Source organism: Spermophilus citellus, assembly GCF_964194105.1.
Source record: "Spermophilus citellus genome assembly, chromosome: 14".
Lineage (NCBI taxonomy): Eukaryota > Metazoa > Chordata > Mammalia > Rodentia > Sciuridae > Spermophilus > Spermophilus citellus.
In genome coordinates, this window is record NC_138194.1 from 44,215,366 (window position 1) to 44,242,128 (window position 26,763).

General features: G+C 37.1%; 1 protein-coding gene across 1 annotated transcript in view; it reads right to left on the reverse strand.

Moving 5' to 3' along the window:
* TRPA1 (transient receptor potential cation channel subfamily A member 1) overlaps nt 1–25,153 on the reverse strand; it is a gene marked incomplete at its 3' end in the record, with an annotated part of 48,853 nt that extends 23,700 nt beyond the window's left edge. The window contains exons 1-15 of the mRNA XM_081266358.1: nt 25,080–25,153; nt 24,824–24,983; nt 19,120–19,279; nt 16,686–16,861; nt 13,010–13,117; nt 10,516–10,624; nt 10,189–10,334; nt 9,099–9,235; nt 8,216–8,264; nt 6,451–6,550; nt 5,218–5,318; nt 3,592–3,761; nt 3,342–3,506; nt 1,747–1,861; nt 692–858 (exon numbers count right to left, since the gene is read on the reverse strand). Coding sequence (XP_081122484.1) covers nt 692–858; nt 1,747–1,861; nt 3,342–3,506; nt 3,592–3,761; nt 5,218–5,318; nt 6,451–6,550; nt 8,216–8,264; nt 9,099–9,235; nt 10,189–10,334; nt 10,516–10,624; nt 13,010–13,117; nt 16,686–16,861; nt 19,120–19,279; nt 24,824–24,931 — 1,811 coding nt within the window. The 5' untranslated portion in view covers nt 24,932–24,983; nt 25,080–25,153. The remainder of the gene's footprint in view (nt 1–691; nt 859–1,746; nt 1,862–3,341; nt 3,507–3,591; nt 3,762–5,217; nt 5,319–6,450; nt 6,551–8,215; nt 8,265–9,098; nt 9,236–10,188; nt 10,335–10,515; nt 10,625–13,009; nt 13,118–16,685; nt 16,862–19,119; nt 19,280–24,823; nt 24,984–25,079) is intronic.
* Nucleotides 25,154–26,763: the final 1,610 nt, after the last annotated feature.

The following is a 26,763-nucleotide window of genomic DNA, read 5'->3' on the forward strand; positions in this document are numbered from 1 at the left end:
TGGCTGATGTTTCAAAGGAAATGGGTTTTTAAGACATACCATGCTCAAAACATAGGCTACATCTGCCTTGAATATGAATTTGCTCAGTTCTTTGTCCACTACTGGGTGACATGGAGCCTCATACATATCTTGTTGACAGAGAAAAGTTATTTTGAGAAGTGGAAAAACTACCCTCTAAGGTCATCATTAAACTCCTTAGAGTAGGCTTAAAAAACTTATAACCACAAAAGATCACGTGTTAAGGAAAAATTCACCAGAATGACACCTGATATCCTTAGGGAATTTTTTTTTTTTTTTTTTTTTTTTTTTTTTTTTTACTGACATCCAGTTTTGGAGTTTAGTTGGCAAGAGTGTTGTCAGGCAAGTTGAGATAGGGCAGGGCAGAGTCACCTGACAATGACCATGGTGCCCCATCCTTGATATCCTTGGATCCCTCCAGTCTCACAGCAGGACTACCAAGGAGGAATTATGTTCACAGAGTTAAACTTTATAGAAATGAAAATGGAAAACCAGAGGATAAAGCAATGTGCCTGTTGTCACCCAAAGGTCCATTGAAAATTTGCAAACAACTGACATTTTAATATGTCAACTAAAGTCTGAGAGCCATTTTTCTTTTGTGTCTCTTCTAAGTCTGTGAATTATCCCTGACACCACAGGATGCTGCGTAATGGTGGACAAGAAGCCACTGTACCTTTTGCTCCTGATGGTCGTGAGTACCACCTCCTTCCTCTTATTGTGAAGCGCAATGTGCAGAAAGGAGGCCTGCTGCTTGTTCAGGATGATTTCTGCATCATGGCTCAGAAGCAGTGCCACTGCCTTGGCATGCCCCTCGCGGGCGGCAAAGTGCAGCGCAGTGTTCTTTTAGAGGAAACAGAATACAGAAAATGAGGTGACAAAAGCTAATCGTCCTTGGGCCATTTTATTGCCTCATTTCATTGTTGAATTGTTTAAAGAAAATGGATCAACAAAGCTTACGACTTAATACCAAAATACACAAATTTAAAACTGATGCTCAGAATCAAGCTTCCAAATAATGTTTATCATTCAATCATGGTACGGTGTGTGAATTTCAAGGATTTGGGGTGTGTATACTGCTTTTGTGGTGGGATGACTCCACAAGGACAGAGGAGAAGCTTTCCTGGTAAGGATGTTATAGGAACATAGAAGAAAATAATCCTGGCAGATTTAACATCTAGTAGAGCTGTGGTTTCCAGATCGGGTGTTATCACAAGCTTGTCAAGTAAAAAAAAATCAGAGATTCTTACAAGGTTGACAATTCTTATTCTTGCCATGTAAAGATTTTTTTTTAAAATAAGAGGGATCTTCTGTCTCTGTCAGTTCATGAACAAATGCATATTTCAATGCTTTCTCTTCACAAAAGGAGAGAGAACAGAATAGCACAATAAAGGACAGTAAGTCAGATGATTATACTTCAAAATAATACACTCACTCCTGATCTCTTCTTTTCTCCAGGTTGACTAGAGAGTGGTGAAAAATTTATCATCAGACCACAGTGGCCCTGGATAGGTTTCTGTGAACTGGATGAGTGGCCTTAACATGCACCCACACTTTAGTGCCCTTCTATTTCTGTTCCCCTTGTCCTCACTCCTCACTCCAAGAGCTTATTTGTTAAAAACTCATTAAAAGGCTAGAAATAGAGCATAGCTAAGAATATGGCTTTCCTGCAATTTCAGAGTGTTGTTCTATAACAAGATTTTAAGCTGGCAAGAGGAAAACAAGACATACCCCTTCTTCATCTAGCCGGTCTGTACACTTCAAATTGGTATCGAGAATGACCTTCATGGTCTGAGTGTACCCACCCATGGAAGCATGATGCAAAGCCGTCCAGCCATTGTGGTCACTGTTGGAGAGTCAAGAAAAGACATGTACACATGCTCTGTATCAATGACATGTGGGAAGGATGCCACTGGGTTCATCATCAGTGGATGTGATGACAAAAGCATAATTGAGATCTAGCGACTCAATATTTAGAATATCACATATGAGATAAATTTGAAGCCCAGTGGTCTTAAACACTCTATCTGTAATGTGATTCACATGATATTTTAGTTAATGGAATAAAATATAAATGATACAAACATATCACCAAATACTTGTGGAGGAAACCATTAGCATTTCTCTATCCCACATAATTTTTCAAAAATATAATGTGCTCATACATAGTATTTTCAATCTTGTTTCCTTGAACACTGATCCAAAAAATGCTCCATAATGGTGGTATTAGTATTTATAGTCCATAACTATTGCACATGATCCTAACATTCTTAGCTTAGTTTCACTTATGCTTCTGAGCATTTAGGTCTGTATCCTCTGTGCTATCAAAGATGCTCACTCAATCCCTTTGAAAATGTTTGTCCTTTTTCACAGAAACTCAAGACATAAATACAATGAATGCTTGTCATATTAGTAGTACTTTCCCACATTAGATACAGGGAAAAAAAACCTGACACAATTTAATTGTAGTGCTAAAAAGCAGCTATCTTAAGGTGCAAGAGTCACCTTTCTATGTCGGTTATGATATAATTAAGAAACAAATCTTGGCTTGGGTCCACTTGGGTCCCCTTTCCATAGCTGCCACTCAGTGTCCCTTGAAAATAGGAAGAAACTGAGCAAACTATTCAGTTTAGAACTATGACACTAATTTGCCAGCATCCATCTTCTGATGAAGAGATGTGCTTTGAAACATTGGGCTAATGAGCTGCTTGCTACCTACAACTTTGGTGAAAATAGAAGATAGCTCACCAAACCTCTGTAAATGTTTCCAGGTTTTCTTTTTTTTTTACAAAGATGTCATGGCACATATCTTATGATACTTACATATTTTGACTTGGTTTTGTTCCTTGTGTTATATTTCCTTTAAGTATAATGAGGTTCATTCAGTTCACTCTTAATGTTTGCTATTCTCAATTTTTATGCCCATCATTTATTAGGTTGAATGAAAAGTAAGTCCTTTGAATGTGTATGGCTTTGTGTTTGTGTGTGCATAAATTTACATGCACACACACCTACACAAATGTAGTTTTGTATCTGCATGAGTAGACAGCAACATGATAAAGTAAAATATGAGGAAATGTATTTCAAAGGTTCTCAGAAATGGCAACAACTCTATAAACTTCAAAGTCTTCATGTGTCAACTGAGAATAATACTGAACTCCCTTTTAATATTTGAGAAGTTTTATACATTTTGAGGATTTAGTCAGATGAGTAAAACTAGTTAGTGAGATATAAAGTTAGATACCATAACTAATATATACCAGAAAAGCAGTTTGAAAACGACTAATTACAAAGAACATATGAACGTTCCAGTCATATGGCCTCACCTGAGAAATAATGCACCTTTTTTCAGAAGAAGTTGAACCACTTTATCATGTCCATTTTTTGCTGCCAGGTGGAGAGGGGTCATTCCGTGAAGGTCACCTTCATTCAAGAGCCTCGTGTCGCTTATGTCCTGTAGGAGCCTCTGACAGGTGTTGATACGCCCATAACTTGAAAAAGATAGGTTTCATATTTTCATAGTGGATGTTAAACAGAGAGAAGATATACTTACATGTTGTGTAGACTGACCCTCACCTGGCTGCAAAATGCAGGGGTGACTTTTTATCTTTGCTTTTGGAGTGAATGGATACATTGAAACCAAGCAAGTTATTCACAGAGACAGGGACCCCCTGTCTACATGCATAATGTAGAGGAGTACACCCATCATTGTCTTCATCCATGACCAGCTCCTTGATATGTTGCATCTATGGAAAAAATACACATTCTACATATAATTCTGCTATTATGCTAATGCAGAATTTTGCCAACTATTCCATAGCATAGTATTTTCTAAAAAGGATCAATGTATATTCCTCAAGGAAAAAATTATAAACAGCATTAAGGGTACTAGAGCAAATTAAATATGGATGAATTCTCATGCTCTATGACTTTATAATGTACCAATGTTGCCAAATTAAAGGCTCTAAGAAGTCCTAAAAGTAGGAAAATGCAAATAAGAGTTTTATCAACGTTTTCCTGACATATTTGACCACACTTCCCTCTCTTCCCTCTTTTTATTGTTTCCCCAAATAACACATAAGAGTTTAATGTGTTATGTTGGGCAAAAAGGGATAGGATGCTAAAAATAGAACTTCATATGTTCTTTTATAGCAAAAAACAATGGCAATTAAGATATTTCATCCAATCATTAAGCATATTTGTTATTTTTTGTTTAAAATATTCAAATTATATATATATATAATATATATTCTTAATTCTTTATTAAAGTCAATGACAATCTGAAAATCTGTCTATTGTAAAAATATGGCACACTTCACATAAATCTAATAGTCACTCAGTAAATATTAGTTGGCTAATATAAATATGTGGATCATGCTTTTGGCTTGTCATCAGTGAGTCAAGTATGTTACGCAGTTTTCTTCATTGCTGATGACTATGGTTAGTTCACTCACATACTTGGCCTTTCCACTGATATGCAATTCATATTGGAGGAAGATTGAAGAAAACATGACCAATTATTCTCACCCGCATCCCACACAGGCAGTGGAAATGGGGCTCCCCTCAGTGGAATGGGCTGGCTTGGATACAAGCTAAGAAAAAATAGAATAATGAAAAAAACAGAGGACATAGAAAATAATTTCAAAAGTGGAGGCAGGACAGGCAAGCCAATCATACAGATCGAGTCACTATACTATAGGAAAACGGAGCCTGTGCCTGCTTTATTTATATTGGGAGACATCAAAGGCATTCCATAGAATCTTCTTCTCTTAAAAAGGTTAAAGGTGGGCTATTCAGTTCCCAATGATGCCCATCTCTGGAGCTAATATGAGGTATCTTCCTAATAGAACGGAGATAAAGGTAACGTGCATTGGGCAATCTATTGCCTTGGGATAACCACGGATAGTTTGCAATGCCAAACCTAAATCTCCCTGGCTACCACACTGAGAGAAGATGCTCATGTAATTCACAGATGGATTCCTGCAAATTACATATGTCTATGTATTATAGGTAATTATCATCATCACACATCTCCTTACCTTTACCATGATAGAAATAGATATTCAAACATAACATCTTTATTTAAAAACATTTTTCAAATCCTAGAATCAGTCTTTATAACAATAAAAATAATAATAAACACCATCAGTTTACTCTCTATTGAACATAATTCAGTTTTGACGATCCATAGTCATATATTACCTGCATAAACTCAGGTTGCAAATTTTTTAATCCATAAGGTTGCTGAACAGTCAAATGTAAAAAATTACGTCCAAGATGATCCTTTATGTCTACTCTGGCACCTAAAAGACATGGTATAAATATAAATTCTATTCATTTATTTAATGCATGTCCTGTGGTGAATTCTTTACTTAATAATAGATTTTAATGCCTTAATTTTAATGTTTATTTTATTTTATTTTTATGTTTAATTTTAATATGTTTATTTTATTTTATTTTTTCCACTTTTTGGTGCACTATAGCTATCCATATAATGGAATTCACTGTAGATATCTGTACATGCACACAATATAACATATAAATTGGCCAATATCATTCCTCCGTATTTCCCCTTCCTTCCCTTCTCCCTTCCCACAGTCACTTTCCTGTGCTCTACTGATCTCCCTTTCATTTTCTGGAGACAACCCCCTTACACCTTTCTTTTCCTTTTTCCTCCCTGGCTTCCACATGGGAGAAAACATACACTCCTTAACCTTTTGAGTTTGACTTATTTTGCTTAACATAATGTTTTCAAGTTCTACCCATTTTTCTACAAATGATACAATTTCATTTTTATATGTCTGAGTAAAACTTTGTTTTGTGTTTATACCACACTTTCTAGGTGATAGACACCTAGGCTGGTTCACAGTTGTCTACTGTGAATTGTGAAGCTACAGGGATGTGTGTGCTTGTATCTCTGTGATATCATGACTTCAGTTCTTCAAGATAAATAGCTTGGAGTGGTACAGCTCGGTTACATGGTGGTTCCTTTCCTAGTCTTTTGAGGAACCTCCATACTGATCTCCAGTGGTTATACTAATAACAATCCCACCAACAATGTAAGTTTTTCATTTTTCTCCACGTCCTCTCCAGAATTTTATTATTGTTTGTATTGTTGATAGCTACCATTCCTTAAACTTATAGACAATGTTATCTAGAAATGAGGTTAACTACAGTACCACAACCATACGGGACTGACTCACTGAGAGAAAGCTGATAAAATGTTTGACAAATACCTGGTGTGAAACAGTTGCCTTCTAAATGTTTGTTCTGAATTTACCTTTCCAAATATTGCTCCTTCACCGGACTGAAAATGATTCTAGCCATAACAGTGTACTTATCTTTGTATTCCCAGCTCCCTGTCAAGTGCCCTGTCAAGTACTCTAACCAAATCAAGTACTGGTTCCAAAGGCTTGGCTTGCTCCCTCTTGGTACCTTTAGAGAGCAGCAAATTCACAATATTCCAAGATGCAGAAGCAGTTGCTAGTATAAGTGGAGAGCGTCCTTCAGAATCAGTGCTATTGATATCTGCTCCCTAAAACGAAAGAAGTCTTTCAACAAAGGGTTTGTAACAGACAAATCAGCTTACATTGCCATTTGTAAATAGTATTAATCCATTGGGATAGAGTGTCTATATTACAGCCAGCATGTGACTGATCACAAGATTATTTTACATTTCCCTCTAATCCACATCAGAACATCAAGGCATTCTTTCATAAACTCAATAATGAAATAATTCTCACATGTTAGGCTTTGGCTGACATCTGGCAATAGATATATTACTGTCTAAGCCCTAAAGATAAAATTCTCTGACAACAGTAGCAGTTTATTTCCCACAGTAAGAAATTATTGTTAAATCTCCATGATTTTAAACACCTTCCAAAATTTATCACATATATGATTTAAGACCATTCACAAGAAACCATTTTTAAAAATCATCTACTCTGTTTGAAATAAAACAAAATAACTGAATCAAAATTTCTAAAGTAAAATTTTAGACAAACATTTATTTGAAAAACCTTATAATTTAAAATCACTGTTTGTATCATATGCAGTGGTGTACAACTGCAATCCCAGCAGCTTAGGAAGTTGAGGCAGAAGGATTGTGAATTCAAAGTCAGCAACTTAGCAAAGCCTAGGCAACTCAGGGAGACCCTGTCTCTAAATAAAATATAAAAAGGGCTGGGGATGTGCCTCAGTGGTTAACCACCCCTGGGTTCAATCCATTGTACTCCCCTCCAACAAAAAAAAATCACTGTTTATTACAATATTTGATAGGGCAAGAGACAAAGGATCTTTGACTATTTCATGGAGAGAATTCTATACTTTAGATAGAGTAATAAAAATAGCTTAAAATCCAATTGTGGACATGTCCCTGTTCTTTCAGGACCTGCTGAGTGTAGCTGCAGTGGCAGTACATTCCCTTTGAAAGCTTCATAGTGGTGGGTGAATGTACACTACAGTTCTCTTGCCAGGCAAAGATGCCAGCCTTCATTTTTGAAAAAACCACAGGTGACATAAAACAATGGTATCTAAGGAGGCTTTTCAGGATTCTTCATATGAATATCACAACTGTAGTAGTTACTATTCATGACACACCAAATTCTACAAGTAGAAGTGCATTCATGGCCGACATGATGGGACTTCAATAAACCCACTACACATTCATCCAGAACCTCATGGACTCCACTGCTGGGAATGAAAAAGACCTCCTGATTTCTTTGCAATAAATCTTCAACAGGATTTTTCAATTCCTGCATCTTCAGGGGTTGAAAGGTGGTACCAAGGCAGTGGGGGCAGAAGTTTAGAATGAAAGGTGACAGTGACAGAGGATGCCTGTCCTGCTTTACCTTCAAGCCCCCAGTGCTAAAGAAAGGTCAACTACGTTTCCTAAGACCTCAGGAGGACTGATTCACAGACTAACAAAGAACTCACATGACAAACTCCACACATGAAAAACATTGGTATAGGCATCAAAAACCACACTTCAGTCTTTCTAACTTCATGGTAATGAAATTTGGCTGTTTTGTATTCATATATAATATACCCTAGTTGCAAAAGTTCATAATCCTTCTAAAAACTTTACTGCTAAACAAGAAATTAGAATGTGGCTTATTTTTGGAAATCCTTACTATGTAATTATATGATTTTCATATGTAAACAGTAATTTAAAAAATAAACTTGTTTGTTAAATAGTTACCACTGAAATTAAGTACTCTGCTAGTTCATGGTGATCAAATAATGAGGCTCTGCAAAAAGAGAAGTAAGGTAATATTAATATAAATACATAAAATAAAGTTAGCACATTTAGAAAGTGGATTTAAGTGGCCATTAAATAAGAATATATAATGTTAAAAAAAACTGGTAACCTTTGAAATGTATAACTGGTTATCAGAAGTTTGCAAGATGTACCTAAAACTCACTTTCAGAGTTCAAAAGATCCCCCTACACACACACCTTGAAGGGCTCATCTCTGACAAAAGCTAACAAAGAAGCATTAGTTTTCCTTATTTTTCATGAAACTTAAAATATTTGTAGAGAGAACTGAAGTTATTCTCATAAGATATCACAACTAGTCACATTAATATTTTTAATTAATAGAAGTTTTTAATCCATATTAAAGCACTGCCATAACAAATGTTGATACTAGTGTTGTAAAACTTTGTTTCCCATCACTCATCTCATTTTTATGTTCCTATTGAAGACTATCTCAGCTGTTCTTGCCCTTTATATATAAATTTCAGAATCAGGTTGCTGATTCTCACCAAAAATTCACAAGTGATTTCATGACATTTAAAATGTACTAATTATATTTAATAACTTAATAGGGGTTCATTTTCCTAAAATAATTTCTTCTTAGGCATATTGGCATATTGAAGTTGTGTTCCAAAGATACTTTTAACTATACTCAAGTCATTGTGTTTCCAAATTAACTAAACATTAGAGTAAAAAAAAAAATTAAATAGTCCTGAGGTTCATCCCAGAGTCTCTGATAGAATCTGGATAGATTCTCTGATAGAATTAGTTGGCACTGAGATTTTATAAGTTCCAGGCATCTATACATAGGATAATAGGAAACTTGCCTGTGAAGCAGGGTCTCACGATTTCCATCAAGAGCATTAACAATATTGCTGTCACCAGAATAAGATGATATCATCAATTTAACAATTTCAGTGGCTCCTTGGGTTGCAGCAAAATGAAGGGCCATGCACTTCCCATTCTATAAAGAGTTTTGATACCAGAATCAGTGTTTAAACCTTAATTTAAGAATATATTGTCAGCTGTGAGTTTCTTCTCCCCAAATCAAGGAATGTCAAATTTATGAAGATAAATCATTCTCAGATGCATCTACTGAAAAGTATCAGTATAAAATTCATAGCTAGCAATCTTAGTTCCTTGCAGTCTGACAGTTCTTGGCATATACTACCGTCATCATTGTCTGCATGCCATTCTTTCTCCCAGGAGCATGAGGACCTCATTGTATCCATTGTTGTAAGCACCCAGTATACAGAGTGACTTCCAACCCCATACCAACAGTGGTAACTCCTCATTTCTATATTGAAGAGATTTAGGGGCAGTGTCCAGAAGTTGTATAAGATTACTCACTAATCTCCTCTTCCACCAGAGAGGACAAGTCTTTGAGGTAGTTGGGAGTGGAGGGTGTTGTCACCCAAAACCCAAGAGATAGAAGAAAAAAAGGCCTAAGTATCTTTTTAATCAAACGTGCCTGGCATAAAGTCAGAACCCAGATGCAGTCAACACTTTTTCACATCCTTAACCTTAGAAATTAGGTGGTCCCTGGTTAAAAGAGAGTACTCTTCAGAATAGCACTCTAACCAAAAACACTCATGGCAGGACTTTAACATTCCAACATGACAATAGGAACATAGTATTATCTTTGAGGGTAGGCCTTAACATGTTTAATGGCAGTTAGACTGGATATCCTCTTTACTGTATCTGTATTTGCAAATGTTAATGACATATTGCAATTTACCAATGAAAACTTGGGGACATACTCTTCTGGATTCTCTGCAATGGATATAAGGAAATAATATTTATTTTCTGCTATATATGTTTTCAATCTAAATTGACTTTAACAGAACTATAAAGCATTTTGGAAAATAGTTATAACAATCCTAAGATAAAGGTATGATTTAGACTGTGAACAAGTACCTCCAGCAGTTCTATGTGTGCACCATTGTCCAGGCACATTTTAATCATCTCCAAGTCCCCACTTTGAACCGCCAAGTGGAGCGGGCTGACTCTCTTATTATTCACAAAGTTAATGTGACTCTGTCGACTGTATCCATGTTCTTCACCTTTAGAAGAAAATGCCATTCAAGAGGAATATTTGAAATGATACATTTTTTTTTTAAAAGAAAGGACCTTTAGACTTACATAAAAGGCTATGCGTAAATTCTATTCAATGTTTTTCGAATTAATAGTGTTTAACAGAACAGGTTTCTCTATCATACAGAAGGTAGAAAAGCCTCCACTCACCATGCTTTAATATTATTTCCATGCATTTTTTGGCACCAGAAAATGCAGCTTGGTGAACAGGGAAATCTCCCCATTTATTGGATTTACATAGCTTAGCTCCTTTATTTAACTGAAAAAAAAAAAGAAAAGGGGTAGTGGGGGAGTCAATTACACAAGTTAACCAACAAATCACAGGGGTAGACAAGAATTTCTGTTCTTCAGGCTGTTTCACTCTTCAGGGTATATTCAAAAATATACAAAAGCCTTCATGTGATATAAAGTCTAGGCAAAAAGGCAATTTGGGAACTAAGCTAAGCTTCTGAAATAGAGATACTTCATGTCTTCCAAAGATGAAGTAACACGAAGATACAGAAATATTGGTCTTGATTCCCCAGCAAACCAAAGTCTGCAGGAAGCCGTCTGTGAAACACATAAGGACTTTCTCTCTGGAAGCCAGGGAGGGACAGGCCTGGCATTGGGAACTTCCCGCAGCTCTTCCAATGCACATGACCTTTCCCTTGGCTCTGCTAGAAAGGTTCCTCATAGAGCACTAGAGATGAGCATGACCCTAGGAACTGAACAGCCCATCTTTAACCTTTTATGGAAAAGAACATTCCACAGTCTCTTTGATGTCTCCTGATATAAACAAAGCAGGTGTGAGCTTTATTTTGTCAGAGACTGGATCCCTCTGGTCAGCTTGTCCATCCTGCCCCCACTTTTAAAACTACATTCTGTGTTGTGTGGTTTTCTCACAGTTCTATTTTTCCTAGCTTTTATTTCTCAATCAGCCTATTCCACCAAGGAGAACCCCAATCCCACCACCCAGGCAGGACATGGGTGGGAAAGATCAGCATATTTTAAAACATTTTCACAACTTCTATTCTCATTCTCAATTTCTTATACAAATAAAGTGATAATATTGTCCAGATTCTTTTCCCTTCCTTTATGCAAAATTAATTAAAAAAAACTAAAGAAACAAGAAAAGGTAGATAAAGATTCATAAATAATACACCAATATTCTTATCAAGTCATAAAAATCAGGTAGTTTTCACTAAGGAAGATGCTTTCTAAAAAGATGTTAGAAGAATTTAATATTGTATTATATCTTTTTTTAAAAAACTTTCTGTTTAATAACTTTATTTTATTTATTTATTTTTATGTGGTGCTGAGGACCAAACCCAGGGCCTCACACATGCTAGCAAGCACTCTACCACTGAGCCACACCCCCAGCCCTAATATTATATCTTTTAGTCTGAGCCAATCATTTTCAAGTACCATTTTCTATAAGTCATTGAACTTCAATTTTGTTTTAAGCATCTCTTATCATTACATTATAAAATAGCTTTTAAAATGTGAGAGAAGCAAATACCTGTGATCTTGCCTTCTAGAGATAATTTAAATAAAGTTATGTATTTATACATAAAATTTTGTAAACCACAAAATGAAAGACATAGTTCATCAAATCATATTATTAAGCAATATGTTAAGTAAAAATTTTTTGAACAATATGATCACATAGTATACACTTAAAAATTACATTTGCAAAAAAATAAGATTTTAAACACATATTATTTTCTAAAATGTTTTCAACTTTACTATTTTGTTATTACTATTTGCTTTTGGTTTATTTAAAGATTTTTTCCTAAATTCTTGGTTTGAGTGTGATTTTATTTAATTTGATTCTCTTTTTTATTTATTCTCTTTTTGTTTTAATCATCTTACCTTCTATGCTCTAAATACGTTAACTCATACTTGTGCATCTCAATATCAGAAAAATATTTCAAAATTATTTTAAATTATATTATATTATTCTCTATAATGGTGACAAGGCAAAATCAATTGATAAAATATAGAACCTGGCCTGGATATCAGGCAGGTAATTAAGGAATATTTGAAAGACAGACATCTTTAGCATTTCACTGGACCACCCCAGGAAACCTTGCCAGAGAGAAAGCTGGCTTTGTACATAGGATTGTGGCTCCCACCAAGGACCTTTAGTCATTAAAACACTCAGGGATCCCCCTTTGAGAACCCATGGCAACAATTTTTCTTCTGGTGTTGGGAACAAGAATGGTATATTTCTCATAGCTTTCATCTTATGGACCAAATCAATCTGGAATTGACCCTATACATTTTCCCTTTTTCCCATTGGAAGTCAAAGTCAAATGTCTGACTGTCTTTATCAATATACAGGCTGCTATACTTTGTATTCTATATTCTAGTAGGACCATCAACTTCATCTTAAATTTTCCTGCCTGTATTTCTTTTCACTTCGATTTTCTCACCTTTTCTTTCATGCTCTAATGTTAGTCTCCTGTAAGTAATCAGGTCCATTTAGAATCTAAGGAGTGTACACACATATAAAAACACATATAGAACTAGGGTTTTTTTCCCAACCTCTTTTCTATATTTTATATTTTGCTAAGATGGTTAGACAATAAAGAGCTGCTATAATTAACAATAATTCATGTCATATTCATGAAAAGATAAAGCAAAATATGATTAATACACAAACCAAAATTTGCAGTGCTTCACTATTATCCTTGGCACATGTGGTTAATAATGCTGTGTTTCCATTTTCTCCTTCCAAATTAATATTAGTACTTCTGTGCTCAGTCAAGACCTACACAAAAGAGGAGAAAAACTGTCAAAAAGCAAAATTATATATTTCCAAATAAGGACTCGTCTTCCCCTTGATTCTAAGGTCTCTCATTACAGGGACCATGTCTTATCTTTTTTTCATCTTTCTCCCACATGATCTGGCATGAAATCTTGCACATAGTGGATATTCTTTTATCAAAGGAAAAAATAATGATTTTAATATCACATCCATTAAGACAATATTGAATTGTGGAATTGGAAATATAATTTTAAATAACGATTTTAAATAATTAACACAGTCTTACTACTTCTCAACTGAAGTGAGTCCCATTAACTAATATTTTCAATAAATAAATGTATGGAGCTATTTGGAATACGTGCATAGGAGAAAAGGAAGGGGGGAGAGAAGAAGAGAGGGAGGCAGGAATAGTTTCTTTCTCCCCTCATCATTATTCTTTTACCTCAATTGCAAGAATTCTGGGAAATGTCAAAGAAAATTCCATTTTTGTCAGTAGAGAAAAGCAAGCACCATGTAACACATGAGTACAACAACTCAATCAATTCATCTTTGGTCTGGAATAGAGACTTTTTCTATGATATAAAAAGTTAGGAGCCCAATAAAATGGTCCAGTAATTTTTCTGATAGAATTTAATTGAAGACTTGTCCCTTACTCACCTGGTAACTGCAACTGTAACACTGTAATACTGGCCATATCTATAGATCTTTAACCAGCCTTTATTTTCATATTAAAACTAACAAAAGTTGTCTCATATAAGGGTTTCTCTCAAGACAGAAATTTATTAACTGACCTAGTAGAGGCCTTTCCTCTTCCAGTAACACCAAAATAAAACTGTGACATAGATTCATAATTACATTGGTTTTTTTTAAACTTATTCAATAAGTTATTTCTTAAAAACATTGACTTGCTTAAAATAGTACCCAACCTCTTACTAGAGTCCCTTCTTTAATAGAATCTGCCCAATGTGAGTGTCAGCAAATGAATTACTAATAAGCTCAGCTCCTATGGGAAAATTAAAAGTTTTGGTCCACAAGAACACAGAGGGGAATTATTGATGAAGGGAAATGAGATTTTTAAAAGTTTACTTTATGGACAATAGGCACCTTTACATTCTATTCTTAAGAAGTGCTATATTCACATATAAAAAAAACACTCTAAACTCTACCGGAAGAGATTGTTTTTCTCTTTGCCCTCTTAGAATCACAAGTTTGCAGCATCTATTAGGACATTACTATTGTACTATCATAAGCGCGATTTCAAAAATCTGTTAATTATATGTTGCAACAGCTCCAGAGAGAGAAACTCAACTGTGCACCCACTTCAATGCAGTCATGACCAGGCAAGTCTGGGAGGTTGGCAAGTGAGCTCTCTGAGGTTTCTATAATAAGAATCCAGGAAGCCTTGTGGGAGCTTCAAACAACTGGCTGTTTTTTGAGTTCAGGCTCCAAGGATGAAGACCATTGAGAAATATGGCTACCCCCTAATCCCTGGGCCAGGAGACCCCAGAAAATATTATACTGTCTATGGAAGAATTTGAGGTAATATATTGATGACAGCTTTTTACTTTACAACCATATAAGCAGTGGTCATAAGTGTGGGGAAGGCTGGTGGAAGAGTGAAGGAGATTTCTAAACTGGCCATGGCTGGCTCGTGGGTGCAGGCCAGACCCATGGGCATGACCGGGAGAGGCAGGCTGGGAAGACTGCAATTCATAAGAATTCAAGGAAACACTCCAAACTCCTCCTCCTCTTGTCTCTGATAAACTAGAGGGGTTTGAAAATATTTTTAGGCCATAATTGTGGCTGGTAAGACTAAGTATGGGAGAGAGCATTTCAACTTTCCTATGATCCTATTTTTCTTCTATTATGGTGCCACCCAGGAAAATTTGGTTTATTTCTACATCTAGTTTATAAATCAATGACAGGGTGGACTTACTTCTAAACTTTCTTTTCTATTTCCATGCTATACGTACCTTTCTGTATGTGTTGGTCTGAAACTTTCTCTTCATAATTAAAAATAGCTTTCAACTACTACCTGCTTTTGAATTCCCAAATCACACTTTTAGAGTCAAGATTAATTAAGTTAATGGGCATCTGTTTCTGAAAAGAGCCTTCAGAGAAAGCATAAGAGTTCCAGGAGGAAATGTGTGACACCACTGGGGGATCTCTGGAGTCACAAGTGGCCCAATGTGGAGGACGTGGAAGCAGCACCAGGCTCATGAATAACGTAGATATTAAGAAGATTGGACAGGCTGTTGCCAGAGACCTTTCTAATAACCTCCTCAGGGGGCTGCTTCAACCTCCTTCAGGGGTACCAGTACTTTAGCTCTCTCCTCTACATCTGCATTCAATTGTTTATTCAACACCCACCATGGACCAGCACAGTTCTGAGGACTGGAGACATTTAGATGAGTAAGATACATTCCCTCCTTCAAGGATAACTAGCCAGTGAGGAAGAAAAGCATACAAATATTTCATGACAACATCATGTGCAGAGTTCTAAATCGGGAATAGTGGGAAGTAGGAAGGGAGAATCCCTTACTCCCTGTATGCCAGGCTTATAGAAGCTAGAGTCTCAGAGGACTGAGAGAAGAGATTTTGTGCTAAAAAGGGATCTCTTTGGTGATTTGTAGACAATTAGGCTTTGGTGTAGATTAGTGCAATAGCCAGATTAGCATCTTCAATATCGTCTCCCTGGGAAAATGTATTTCAAGTTCCAAATAACCAACATTCAAAATTAACTTGTAGGGCATGATCCTTTTAAGGCATTCTTCTTTTAGGAAGCATGCTTGCTTTCCGGTGTGTCTGTGAGATTCTGAACTGTAGATGAAAAGCCAAGTCCTGGGGCTTGGGGGTGTAGCTCAGTGGTAGATTGTTTGCCCAGCATACACCAAGGATCCAGGTTCAATATCCCCGCAGAGAGGGGAAAAAAAATGCTTGGCCTAAATCTCACCCTTAGGCACTTACCGGGGGATTTCTTCTGTTTCAGCAAACTCACTGTCAAGACTTGAAAAACAAGAATAATTCCCCCAGAGGAGCCTATGTCTTCTGCTAGCTAATCCTGAGGCAGGCCACTCACCCTAACAAAACAGCACCTCATAATTAAGGTTTCTGTTTTCACCGAGGCACTCATGGGCTTCTTTCTGGTAGTCATTTAGTTAATGAGATGCGAATGGTAAAGCCTGAGCTTGGGCACTTCAAGATGAGAACCAAAGTCCTAACTCTTGCTTTCAGCAGTTATGTGATATTAGGCACGTTATTTAATTCTCTCTATGACTCATCTTCCTCAGCTGTGAAATGGAGATACTAACAATGTTATAGTTTTTTTGTAATAAGGACTTCAGAAATTAAAACACAAATCTCTTAAAAAAAAATGCTTGGTAAATTAAGAGAAGACTATCACTCCCACCTCCACCACCACCATCAGCACCAGGTGGTGAGAGGTAACCACGGTGGTCATTACCTTTCATTGGCCCTGAAGTTTAAGTTGGCCACTTGGCCCAGGCAGAGAAAGCTGGATCTGATGCCAGTCCCTGCTCTGACACCCCTATGAGAGGGAGAGCAGGCTCACCTTTATGATCTCGTTGTACATGCCCTGAGCGGCTATGTGAAGGGGTGCCATCATGTTGCCATTTCGGAGGTTTGGGTTTGCTCCTTGGCTGAGAAGAAACTTAACACTTTCAACCTGGTTTTTTTCTGTAGCCCAGTGCAAAGGGGTGTTTCCATAATCGTCCATTACATTCAACACTAGGGAAAAAAATACCAAAACATTCATTAAATTTTGCTTGGACTGTGCCAAAGTGCTACTATAATTAGCTGTTAGCTTCTTTATCAGAAACAAAAATGTAGCTTCGGTTCTCAAGAAACCTCTAAGGGCACCTTTAGGGAACATATGAAAGCATGGCACTGACTCTGTCAATTGACTAATTAATTAATTTAATTTAATTTCTGTCTATAGTGCCCATAAGAAATGGATCTTATTGCTACATGTTTTTATGTTTACAAATTTTAGGATTGTGGTAAACATTGAGATTACATAAGAGCAGGGAACATAGAGCAGGCAATCAACTAGATTCCATACGACTAAGATTTCACTGTAGCCTCCAATAGCCCGTGAGGTACCACTAAGACCAATTTTCAGAAAAAATGAAGTCTCTGAAACCTAGAGAGGTTGAAAGTCTTGCTAACATCACAGCTAATGAGGAGTTCATATTATCTCTTTGAACCTCAGCTTTCTCAAAGTCAAAGTTAGTAAAAATAAAATACACAGACACAGAGACAATAATATTAAATCATGCCTTTAAAGACCTTAGCAGAATGCCTGACCTATGGTGATATTTCCAAACACATTAATGAGAAAACAGATTCTCCACAAGTTAACAAAATGAGAATTTGAGCTTAAGCTCCTGATGCTGCAGTTTTCACATATTTGTACAAAATAAATAGTACTATTTACCCTGTGAGTATAAGAATAATGTGCCTTTTCATTCCTGCAGTGCCCTGTAGCTATTGTAAAATAGACATGGCTATCTACTTTATCAACTATTTTAATCATTAGCCGAATATCCTTGTCTGGGGAGGGAAAAAAGGATTCACTCATAAATATGAGTTAGGGTCTGTCGATAATACCTGGAACCACGGTACAGCTGTATTTCCTGTCTCTCTCCAATATCTCCTTTCATTCATCAAAGTGCTTCACTCTCAAAAACACACACTCAGGCACACACACACTCTCCCATACCCTGAGAGTTACACACTCATGCACATCTCTTGAACATTCTGTCGGAGCGAGATGGAGCACTCCATTCAGCAAACTTAATTAACAGGGGGCTCTGCTTACAAAGTGCTATTCACTAACTAAATATCTTGAATTTGGCTTTTATCTTCACCACTTTTCAGAACATTGGCACCACTTTTCCAGGTCACTGGAGCCTTCTAATACAAGGGCTTTCTTGTAATCACCTTCCTACTTGAACTCTTTGGAGCTATTGATCCTTGTATCATCCATCTTAATAACTTCTCCCTTGGCCTGTGTATCATCAATTTTACATCCATCACCCTCTTCATCCTTTTTCTGGCAGTTCCTTTGCCATCTGTCACTTACAGTTGGTCCTCTACCCTTAGCTACCTTCACTAGCAATCTATGGTCTCTTAAAGTGTATTCATTCACTTGCATAGTCTCGTCTACTTCCTATAATAATGTCTGCACAGGGGTGATTCCTTTCCTTCTATTATCTATTGGATATTTCCAAGGGGCAGTCCCCTGGGCTGTTCAATATCTCTGCACACCCTCATACTCACGTTTCTTCTGTTTACTCATAACCCCCTTTTTGAGTTGGTTGTACTGTTAGATTCATCTTCTAAGTTAGGAGTGTCAAAGTCCCTGCCGCTTAGTCCTCAAGCTCCACCTGTTGTCAAGCACTGTGGACCTACACACTTCTCCCAAATTTCTCTCTTTTTCCTTACTCTAACCTCTCTTTTTCCTTCATGCAAAAATAGATTTTTAACAAGACTTCTACTAATCCATTTTCCACAACAGCAAAGGTCTTATGATACCATCTCACTGTTTAAGCATCCACCTCAGTCATTGCCTACAGATGCACTTCTCACACAAAGCCAGGTGTCAGGCTGAGAAAAGATGGCCCCTCTTTTTGAAGGGTCAGTTTCATTCAATGATTAATTTAAGTGTAGAATAAATAACATCTTCTGAAAAGCATAGAAAGTTTCATAAAATGTACATGAATTTTCATGATCTGCCTAAAAAGTCAAAGAAAGTTTGAATTTGTGATGTGTATCCCAGATGTTTTTACTCTCCTTTACAGTATTTCAGTGGAAATTTTTGAGCAACACACATCTGCAAGGAAACCAACACTCCAGAAGGTGACAGTTCTTCAGCATCTTTCATTCTGGTACGGATCTACCCTGTAAAACTGCTTCATACCACTCTTCCCAGGCAATCTAGTGGGAGGATGGTTTACGGAGCACTCACTGTAGCACTTTGTTACCTGCACAAGAAGAGCCACTGATGATCGTCTTCATCAGTTCCACTTGACCTTCTGCGGCTGCATGATGCAAAGGTGAAGCATTGGTATCATCATATTTGCTTAATTTCCTTCGGTTCTTGATAAAGTTTTGTAATCTATATGCATTTCCTTCAAAAACCACCTACAGGGATATAAGAAAACCCATTACCTTAAACAAGAATATGCAGAACTTTTGACTATAGAGCTAATAGCTTTAACAGGTTTACAATTATCCAACCTATCATGCTTATAATTAAGTATTTTTTATTGAAGTATATAAAATGCTCTCAGACATAAAAAGGGAAAAGCAAATGCCTAAGCACTGATAAGTACATTAAGTAAATGTTTTGATTTTCTTTATTGTAAACTTAAATTTGCTCTAGCTATAAAGGCCTTAGAGAAAGTTTAGAAGTAAACTTAAGAGAGGTGCTCTGACAAATAATAAATACTGAGAAAATACAGAGGAGTTTGCTTTGCCAGGTGAAAATGTACTTAAACTACAACATGAAGAATTCAGATTAGATTTAAAGGTTTTTATAAATACAAGGATTATTAAGTCCAGGAATCTAAATTACTGTCTTCTTGGGCTTTCCTGCCTACAGGCAAACTCCATCCAATGTTTCCTTATAGAACAAAGCTAAAACCATCCTCCAGCACTATCTTGTGATTCACTTAAACAGTAATTCAGAATGATGCCCACTTCCCCAGGGAATATGTAATGCCTCTTCTTTACTGCACCAGGACAACTGTCAGTATCCTGACAAGTGGTATGTGTAATATATTTTTGGCTGCATGACAAATGTTAAAATCAATATATAATAGAAGCTGAGTGTGAGATTAAAAAAACCACCGACATAGAATGAATCATGCAGTGGAACAAGATATCATAAAGCTTAAGAACAGACTTGGAAGGGCAGGCTCAATAGGTTTTTAGACCTGCTGTCACTAGTCTGTAAATGTATCATTCCAAACAAATGCCACTTCCACTCACGTCAGGGGAAGAGCCAGAGCTTTCTTGAACACCCTACTTCTCTCTTTTTTTTTTTTTTATGTTAACCATGTGTAGACTGGAGATGATTTATCATGGATGACACTGTGTTTCTCTCTTGTGAAATTTTTAGGTGATAGTGTTTACATTCTGCTTTTGATTCATTCTCACAAGATATGAAAAATTTCCCAATAGGATTTCTCTTAGAAAGCTCATAGCCTAAACAGAATTAAATGACTAATAGTTAAATGAAACTTTAAAGGCCATTTTATTTAATGCTATTAAGGTCACTATTGCAAACCAATTTTTTATAAAAGTTTTCATGTTATAAACTTGACTCTATCATCTACCTTACATTACTATTTAAATATTTATAAATATGCTGGGTAATAAAGTGTATGAAGTTCTTCCTAAAATTAACTATTGGATCCTCTCATAAATACACTGACAATATATTTCCTTATTCAATCATTTGAAAGATTTTAATGTCTGCCTTACACAGAAAATGAAGAATTTTCAAAATCATTAATTACAAAAGTAATTATACTTCAATTGACTGATAAGATTTTTATTCGAATTTGCTTCTAGAATTCTTACCTATATTTGAAAGTGAGTTGTTAGGTATTTTCAATAAATCTGGCTGGGTGAGGTGACACATACCTATAATCCCAGAGACTTGGAAGGCTGAGACAGGAGGACCATGAGTTCAAAGCCAGCCTCAGCAAAACTGAGGTGCTAAGCAATTCAGTGAGACCCTGTCTCTAAATAAAATACAAAAAAAAAAAAAAAAAAAAATAGGGCTGGGGATGTGGCTCAGTGGTTGCGTGCCCCTGAGTTCAATCCCGGGTACCCTAAATAAATAAATAAATAAATTTGATTGGTATATCTAATCCTACTGATAACAATTTCATATTGTTTCCATTATGATGAGATCATAGATCACATAGGGTTCAGAGAGGCTAGAAATGCCATTGAGTTATTCTGATATTTGCTTACCAAAGACAAAGTCAAATTCAAAGGTGAATTGCAGATTTTAGCTCAAAACTGTGGCTGAAGCCAAAGACAAATGTGTCTTTTAATGGCCTGTGGTGACCTCTAAGAGCTGGGCCTTTGCAGCTCCATGCTGTGCTGCTGTGTTCATGCCATGAGCTCTGCCAGTTCTTCACCTGAATGATAGGCATCTTCTTCCTCTCCTGTTCCCAATCCACCCAGCTTCTTGTAGCCCTCCTAAATCCTGCCTGCAAGGAGGTCTTCCTGATGGTGTTAGCAACCACTGCCATCCAACCTCTCTGGCTCTCTCTCCAGTCCACAGTGGAGTCTCCTAGGTGTGTGGGAACTCCCAGCACTGGTTTGTTTTACTGGAGTGTGCTGTTCCTTCTCATTTTTTAAGGCTTTTCTCTACTTCAATTTCTAATATGATAAATATTGGCAGCTATAAATCAGACAAACATTCTTTGGGATCCTCCATGTTGTTTAAGTTTAAAGAGGCCTAACATAAATCAGAGCAAAATAAAGAAAAATTAATAGAACCTCATTCCAGTTCTATGACTGCATAATAATTAAAATTATTTCTTAATGTGACTTCCAGATTACAAATAAGTGACCGAGTAAACATTTGTCTAAAATTTTTCCAAAGCTATTTCTTAATGAATACTTCATTACATAGACTCAAAGCAAATGTTCTATGAGACAATAGCTTTCAATGGAACCCATTATACAATGACTATCTTCAGAAAATGCAGGAAACGGCCCCAGATGAAAGATCCAGATACTTACTCTACTTTACCTTTGACTATGACTGGTCATATTTGCCACATGATAATATATGTGTCCATACTCCAATTTTTATTTTAAAGTTAACTAGAAAATATCTCATGACTGAAAAGAAAAGCTATCAAACAGTCCTAAAATACTTAAATTAAAGTATCTTAATATAATTAGTAAAAACACAATTTGTATATTAGTATTAATTCAGTAAATGTCAGGTTGAAATAAAAATTTAATCTCATATTTTTTAACTTTGGATTTAACTTCTGTTAGCACAGTGAGCATTCAAGAAATTACTCTTCTGTTATAGAGTCTTAAATAAGATGGGTCACTCTTTAACTTAAAAAAACCCTGAATTCGACATAATTTATATATATCTTTAGTGACTGCAGGATATAAAATAAGCACCTGTTTTCAAATTTACATATATTCAGTAATAAATCAAATATTCTTCCTTAATTTCATGCCTTGTTAAATAAAAGTATACACCTAAATCCATATGGAAGTGTTTTACACTTGAATTTGATGTGCTCTTTGAATGATGATACTGTACTACCCACCCTAGTGCCTGAAAGAATAGTTTATAGGTTCTGTTCAGCAATGTGCTGTCAACACAAACCCAACTTCACAATCCTTACAGGAACTACCAGCACATCTCATGTACTCATAGAAGTTCATTAGGTACAGTTTTGCGGTTGTGAATTCAATAGTACCTTGTGAGCTCACAAGGTATTACTGATGTACTGGATAGTCTCAATTCAGAATCTGGTATGTTGTCAGGCTTTGAAGACATTTCTCAAAGAAAGCTCTGAAGGTAAGTCTAGGATGCCGTTTAGATAAATTATCACATATTCATTTGATGTTGCTTCCTATTGTTGCAGGGTCTCTTCAGGCTCTTTTGGATTCTGAACTATATGACTGGATTCAGTACATTATAGACTAGATAACTTTAGAGAAGCTAATTATAACTAGGCCTTTTAAATCAGAGATTTAAAATTCATTTGTTTTACTTTGCTTTAATTAAATACATATAAGCAGTAATGGGGCAAAAAAGGAGGAAAACTAAGGTGAGAGATTAGATTTAACAAATGAAAGGTTAAATACTAATGATTTTAACTCTCTTGAAAAAAAGTTATTGAAAAAGACAAAGGCATCAGTCTGATCAGTCTTTTTCTACATTTCTCATCTTAGAAATTTTCTTCCATCCTTCCATTTTTTTCCCCAGTACTAGGAATTGAACCCAGGGGCACTTTGCCACTAAACTACATCCCCAACCCTTTTTAGTTTTGAGACAGGGTCTCACTAAGTTGCTAAGGTTGGCCTTGAACTTGTGATCCCCTTGCCTCAGCCTCCTGAGTAGACAGGATTACAGGTGTTCCCCAGTGTGCCTGGTTGATTCTCTAGTTAGCATTCATGAGACACTGTGTGTATGTATTGGAGAATTAAGTTATATGCCCTATCTTTCAAATCAGAAAGCCACCAAGAAAGCCCCTAAGTTCAAAACTCTCCATAGTGTTATACATGTTGCATTGAAATGAGTCCATCCAATGAAATTTTTATGGAATGTCCTATAATTATTGTAGTTAGCAAAATAAAATGTCTAAATCCCTTGATCTGCAGGCCCTTATGTAATCTTAAATAACATAAATGACCCCACTTTATTTAGTCAATAAAACGAAATAAAGACAATTTTAAAAAATGTGAAGAAAAGATTGAGACTGGGCTGTGGAAATCCTTCAGCACATATCTCTAGAAAATGAGCTACATAAATAATTTTTGAAATTTTAAAATTTCTTCTGGTCCCAGGTTAACTTCAAAGACATAATCCAAGAGATCATCTACATTTACAGACATAACCAATCACAAGTGTAATAGCAAAATACAAAACAAAACAAAGACAACCTATGTGTCTATCAGTGCAGGACTGGCTAAATATATCATGATACATTCATACAATGGAGTGTTATGAAGCTGCTAAAAAGAATGAGGTAAATCTCAACTGCTGATTTTGTATTTTGTATACTAAAATGTATTTCATGAGTAAATCAAAATATAAATCTCTGTGACTTCATACTTTTGCAAATAAAAAAGATATATGAATATGTGTGTATTTGTACAACATCAGTATTTTTTTCTGAAAAATATGTAAGGAACTGTTAAGATGGTTTCACTGTGGAAAGGGAGTTTAAATGGTAATTTGAAAAGCCATCTTTAATGATATCCTCTCATTACAAAAGAGACCCTCCCTCCTGCTGTCAATCTGAGGAAATATAATGATGGATTTTCTGGAACCCAACAGCCTCTACTCCTCTGACTAGAAGGGTACCATCAAGTGATAGCTTGTGCTGCATTAGATCAAAAAGCCCAGAGAACTGCTTAATAAACAGTAGCTGCTATCCTAGCCACCCACCCATCTTCAAAAGGTCTCCTCATAGACTTTCTGGTGCTTCCCGCCCCCAATCCTGCCCTTCCATTTCATGGATGTCCTTCAGGCATTTCCAGGTGTTCTCTACTTGACACTATTAGACAAAAATGCTTCCCAATCCCAAAGAATCTCTTAGATAGCTACCCAACTTCCAATTTGGTGTCCATACGAAAGGCACAAACTTTAAAACTGTCCCCAATTCTGGCAAATGACAAAGGTATATTTTGGCTCGCGCTCCCAGATTGCAGTTGCCCACCAACAAAAACAAGTTGAACAAGTAAGCGCACAGAAAAGGAATGGTTACTGCGGGGGCGCATTCTGAACACTGCCCGCAAGCTCCCCAGTTGTGAGGGGCACTTACATTGTGCTCACACCCTGAAGCAAGCATCTCCCCTCCACTCTAGCAGCTTCCAGTCCCGGTATCCAAAAGCTGCCCACAAGAAAAACTCCAGCCAATCCCCTCCCAGACTTCGGAGCCGGTCCCTACTGCCGATCGCCCCGGGTACCTTATAGGAGTCCTTGGTTTCGGACATGTCGTCCTCCACGCCCTGATAGACTACGTCCTGGGGCTCCTTCTCCCCAGGGCGTAGCATCTTCCTCAGGCTGCGCTTCATTGGCCCCACCTGGACGCCACCTGGCGTAGCTGCTCCCCAAGTCCGTAAGCTCCTGGGAACAGAGAGAGCAGTCAGAGGGCGCAGTGGACTGCGATCTGTGCACAGCCCCGCGGGGTCCGCGCCTAGTCCCACCCAGCTCAGCCCTCACCGAGCAGATTTTGGCTGCGGAAAAAACTCTCCTCCTCTCCTCTGGGTGTGCCTGGGAGAACTTCTGGAAGGAGTTCTCAGGCCAGAGCTACTAGCAGTCAGGAAGCAGCCGGGGCGCAGGAAGGAGGAAGAAATACAGTGTCTGTATCTGCTCAGGACAGAATGACTGGACAAGTCCGGGTGGATCCAGCAAATCTGTTATGATAGAAACACTATGGCCTCCTAAGGAAGAAGTACTTGAGGGAAGGAGGGAAGAGGAGGGAGTAGGAAGTGGAAGAGGGAGTGGGGTGGAGACGGAGGGGAGGGAAAGAGGCGGGGAGGGTGTGGTAAGTGGTAGATAGAATGAATGAATGAATGAATATATAACTGGGTACATCATTGGGAATTATTTTTTTTAACTTTAGAATTTCTTTTTCCCCAACTAAAACTCCGAGACAGCGCTTGCCTATCCTATGTCTTTTGGGGGGCCTTTCTGATTTAGAAATTAGTTTTTTTAGCAAAACTTTTCAGACATTTGGGAGAGTGGTTACATCCTACACTGGTTGGAGGGACTAGATTAAGTCCCTTTGAATCTCAGGTCCCATTTCCTGTGGATGACAATATTAATCCCCCTCATGCTTTGGAGTTAAGAATAGTTAACAACAAAAGGTTAAACAAATCCACTATTGACTGGCATAATCTTGTTTGCACTCAACTTTGTTTGAGAGACTTATCTTCAGGGGTCTGTGCTGTATTTATTGATCTACAGCATAGGTGTAAATTGTAGGCAGTGGAAGGTGTTCCTGATCAATTGAGTGCTAATTTTATACTTGGGTACTGACAAAGGAGACTCTGAAACTACTGCTGCTATTCTTAGACCATGAGATTAAAACGTAAAAGGACAGAATTTAGCTTTGACAATTTTGCTTTGACAAACTGTACTCCTTTAAGGACCCCTGGTTTGTCCACCTGGTTTTCTCCAGCACCTAACACTAGACCCACACCAATCCAGAAACTAGCTAGAACCAGTGCTCAATAGAAGTTAGTGGAATGCCTGGCTCCAATAGGCTGAATTTAATGATAGCTGAGTGGACCTGATGTTATTGAGGAACAATGGACAGGCCCCCAAAAGCCTGCCAAGTCAATGACAGGTTGCCATCAATTCCACCCATCGAGTGGAATTCCTTGCAAGCATGGCATTGAACCTATCATCTGTCCATAATGTGGCTATTGAAAGATTGAAGATGTTGAAGGTTGAAGCTGTTCAACCTTGCCACTTGTTCAGGGAGTACAGAACAGGGATCAACTACATACTTTGCTATGATTTAGTTTAAAGAGATCATACATCTAGAAGGAGCAACAAAGGAAAGAATCAGAGGAATAGGTAAAGAAAATAACTTTCACTGAGCCTCTATTTTCTCTGGCATTTTATCTACACCAGTTACCAGTTTTTAACCAATCTCACTAAGTTTGCTTAGGGTCTTGCTAAGTTGCCAAAGCTGGTTTTGAACTTGAGATCCTCCTACCTCAGCCTCCCAAATCACAGGGATTACAGGCATGCACCAGTGCAACCAGACCTGTTGCACTTTTTAAAATGGAAATGTCTCTTAGGAATATTAGGACTTTTTATTTGTTTTCACGAATTGATATGATCAATTGATTTTCTACCAATACTTAGCTGAAAAGGGTCACTAAGGCCAAAGGAA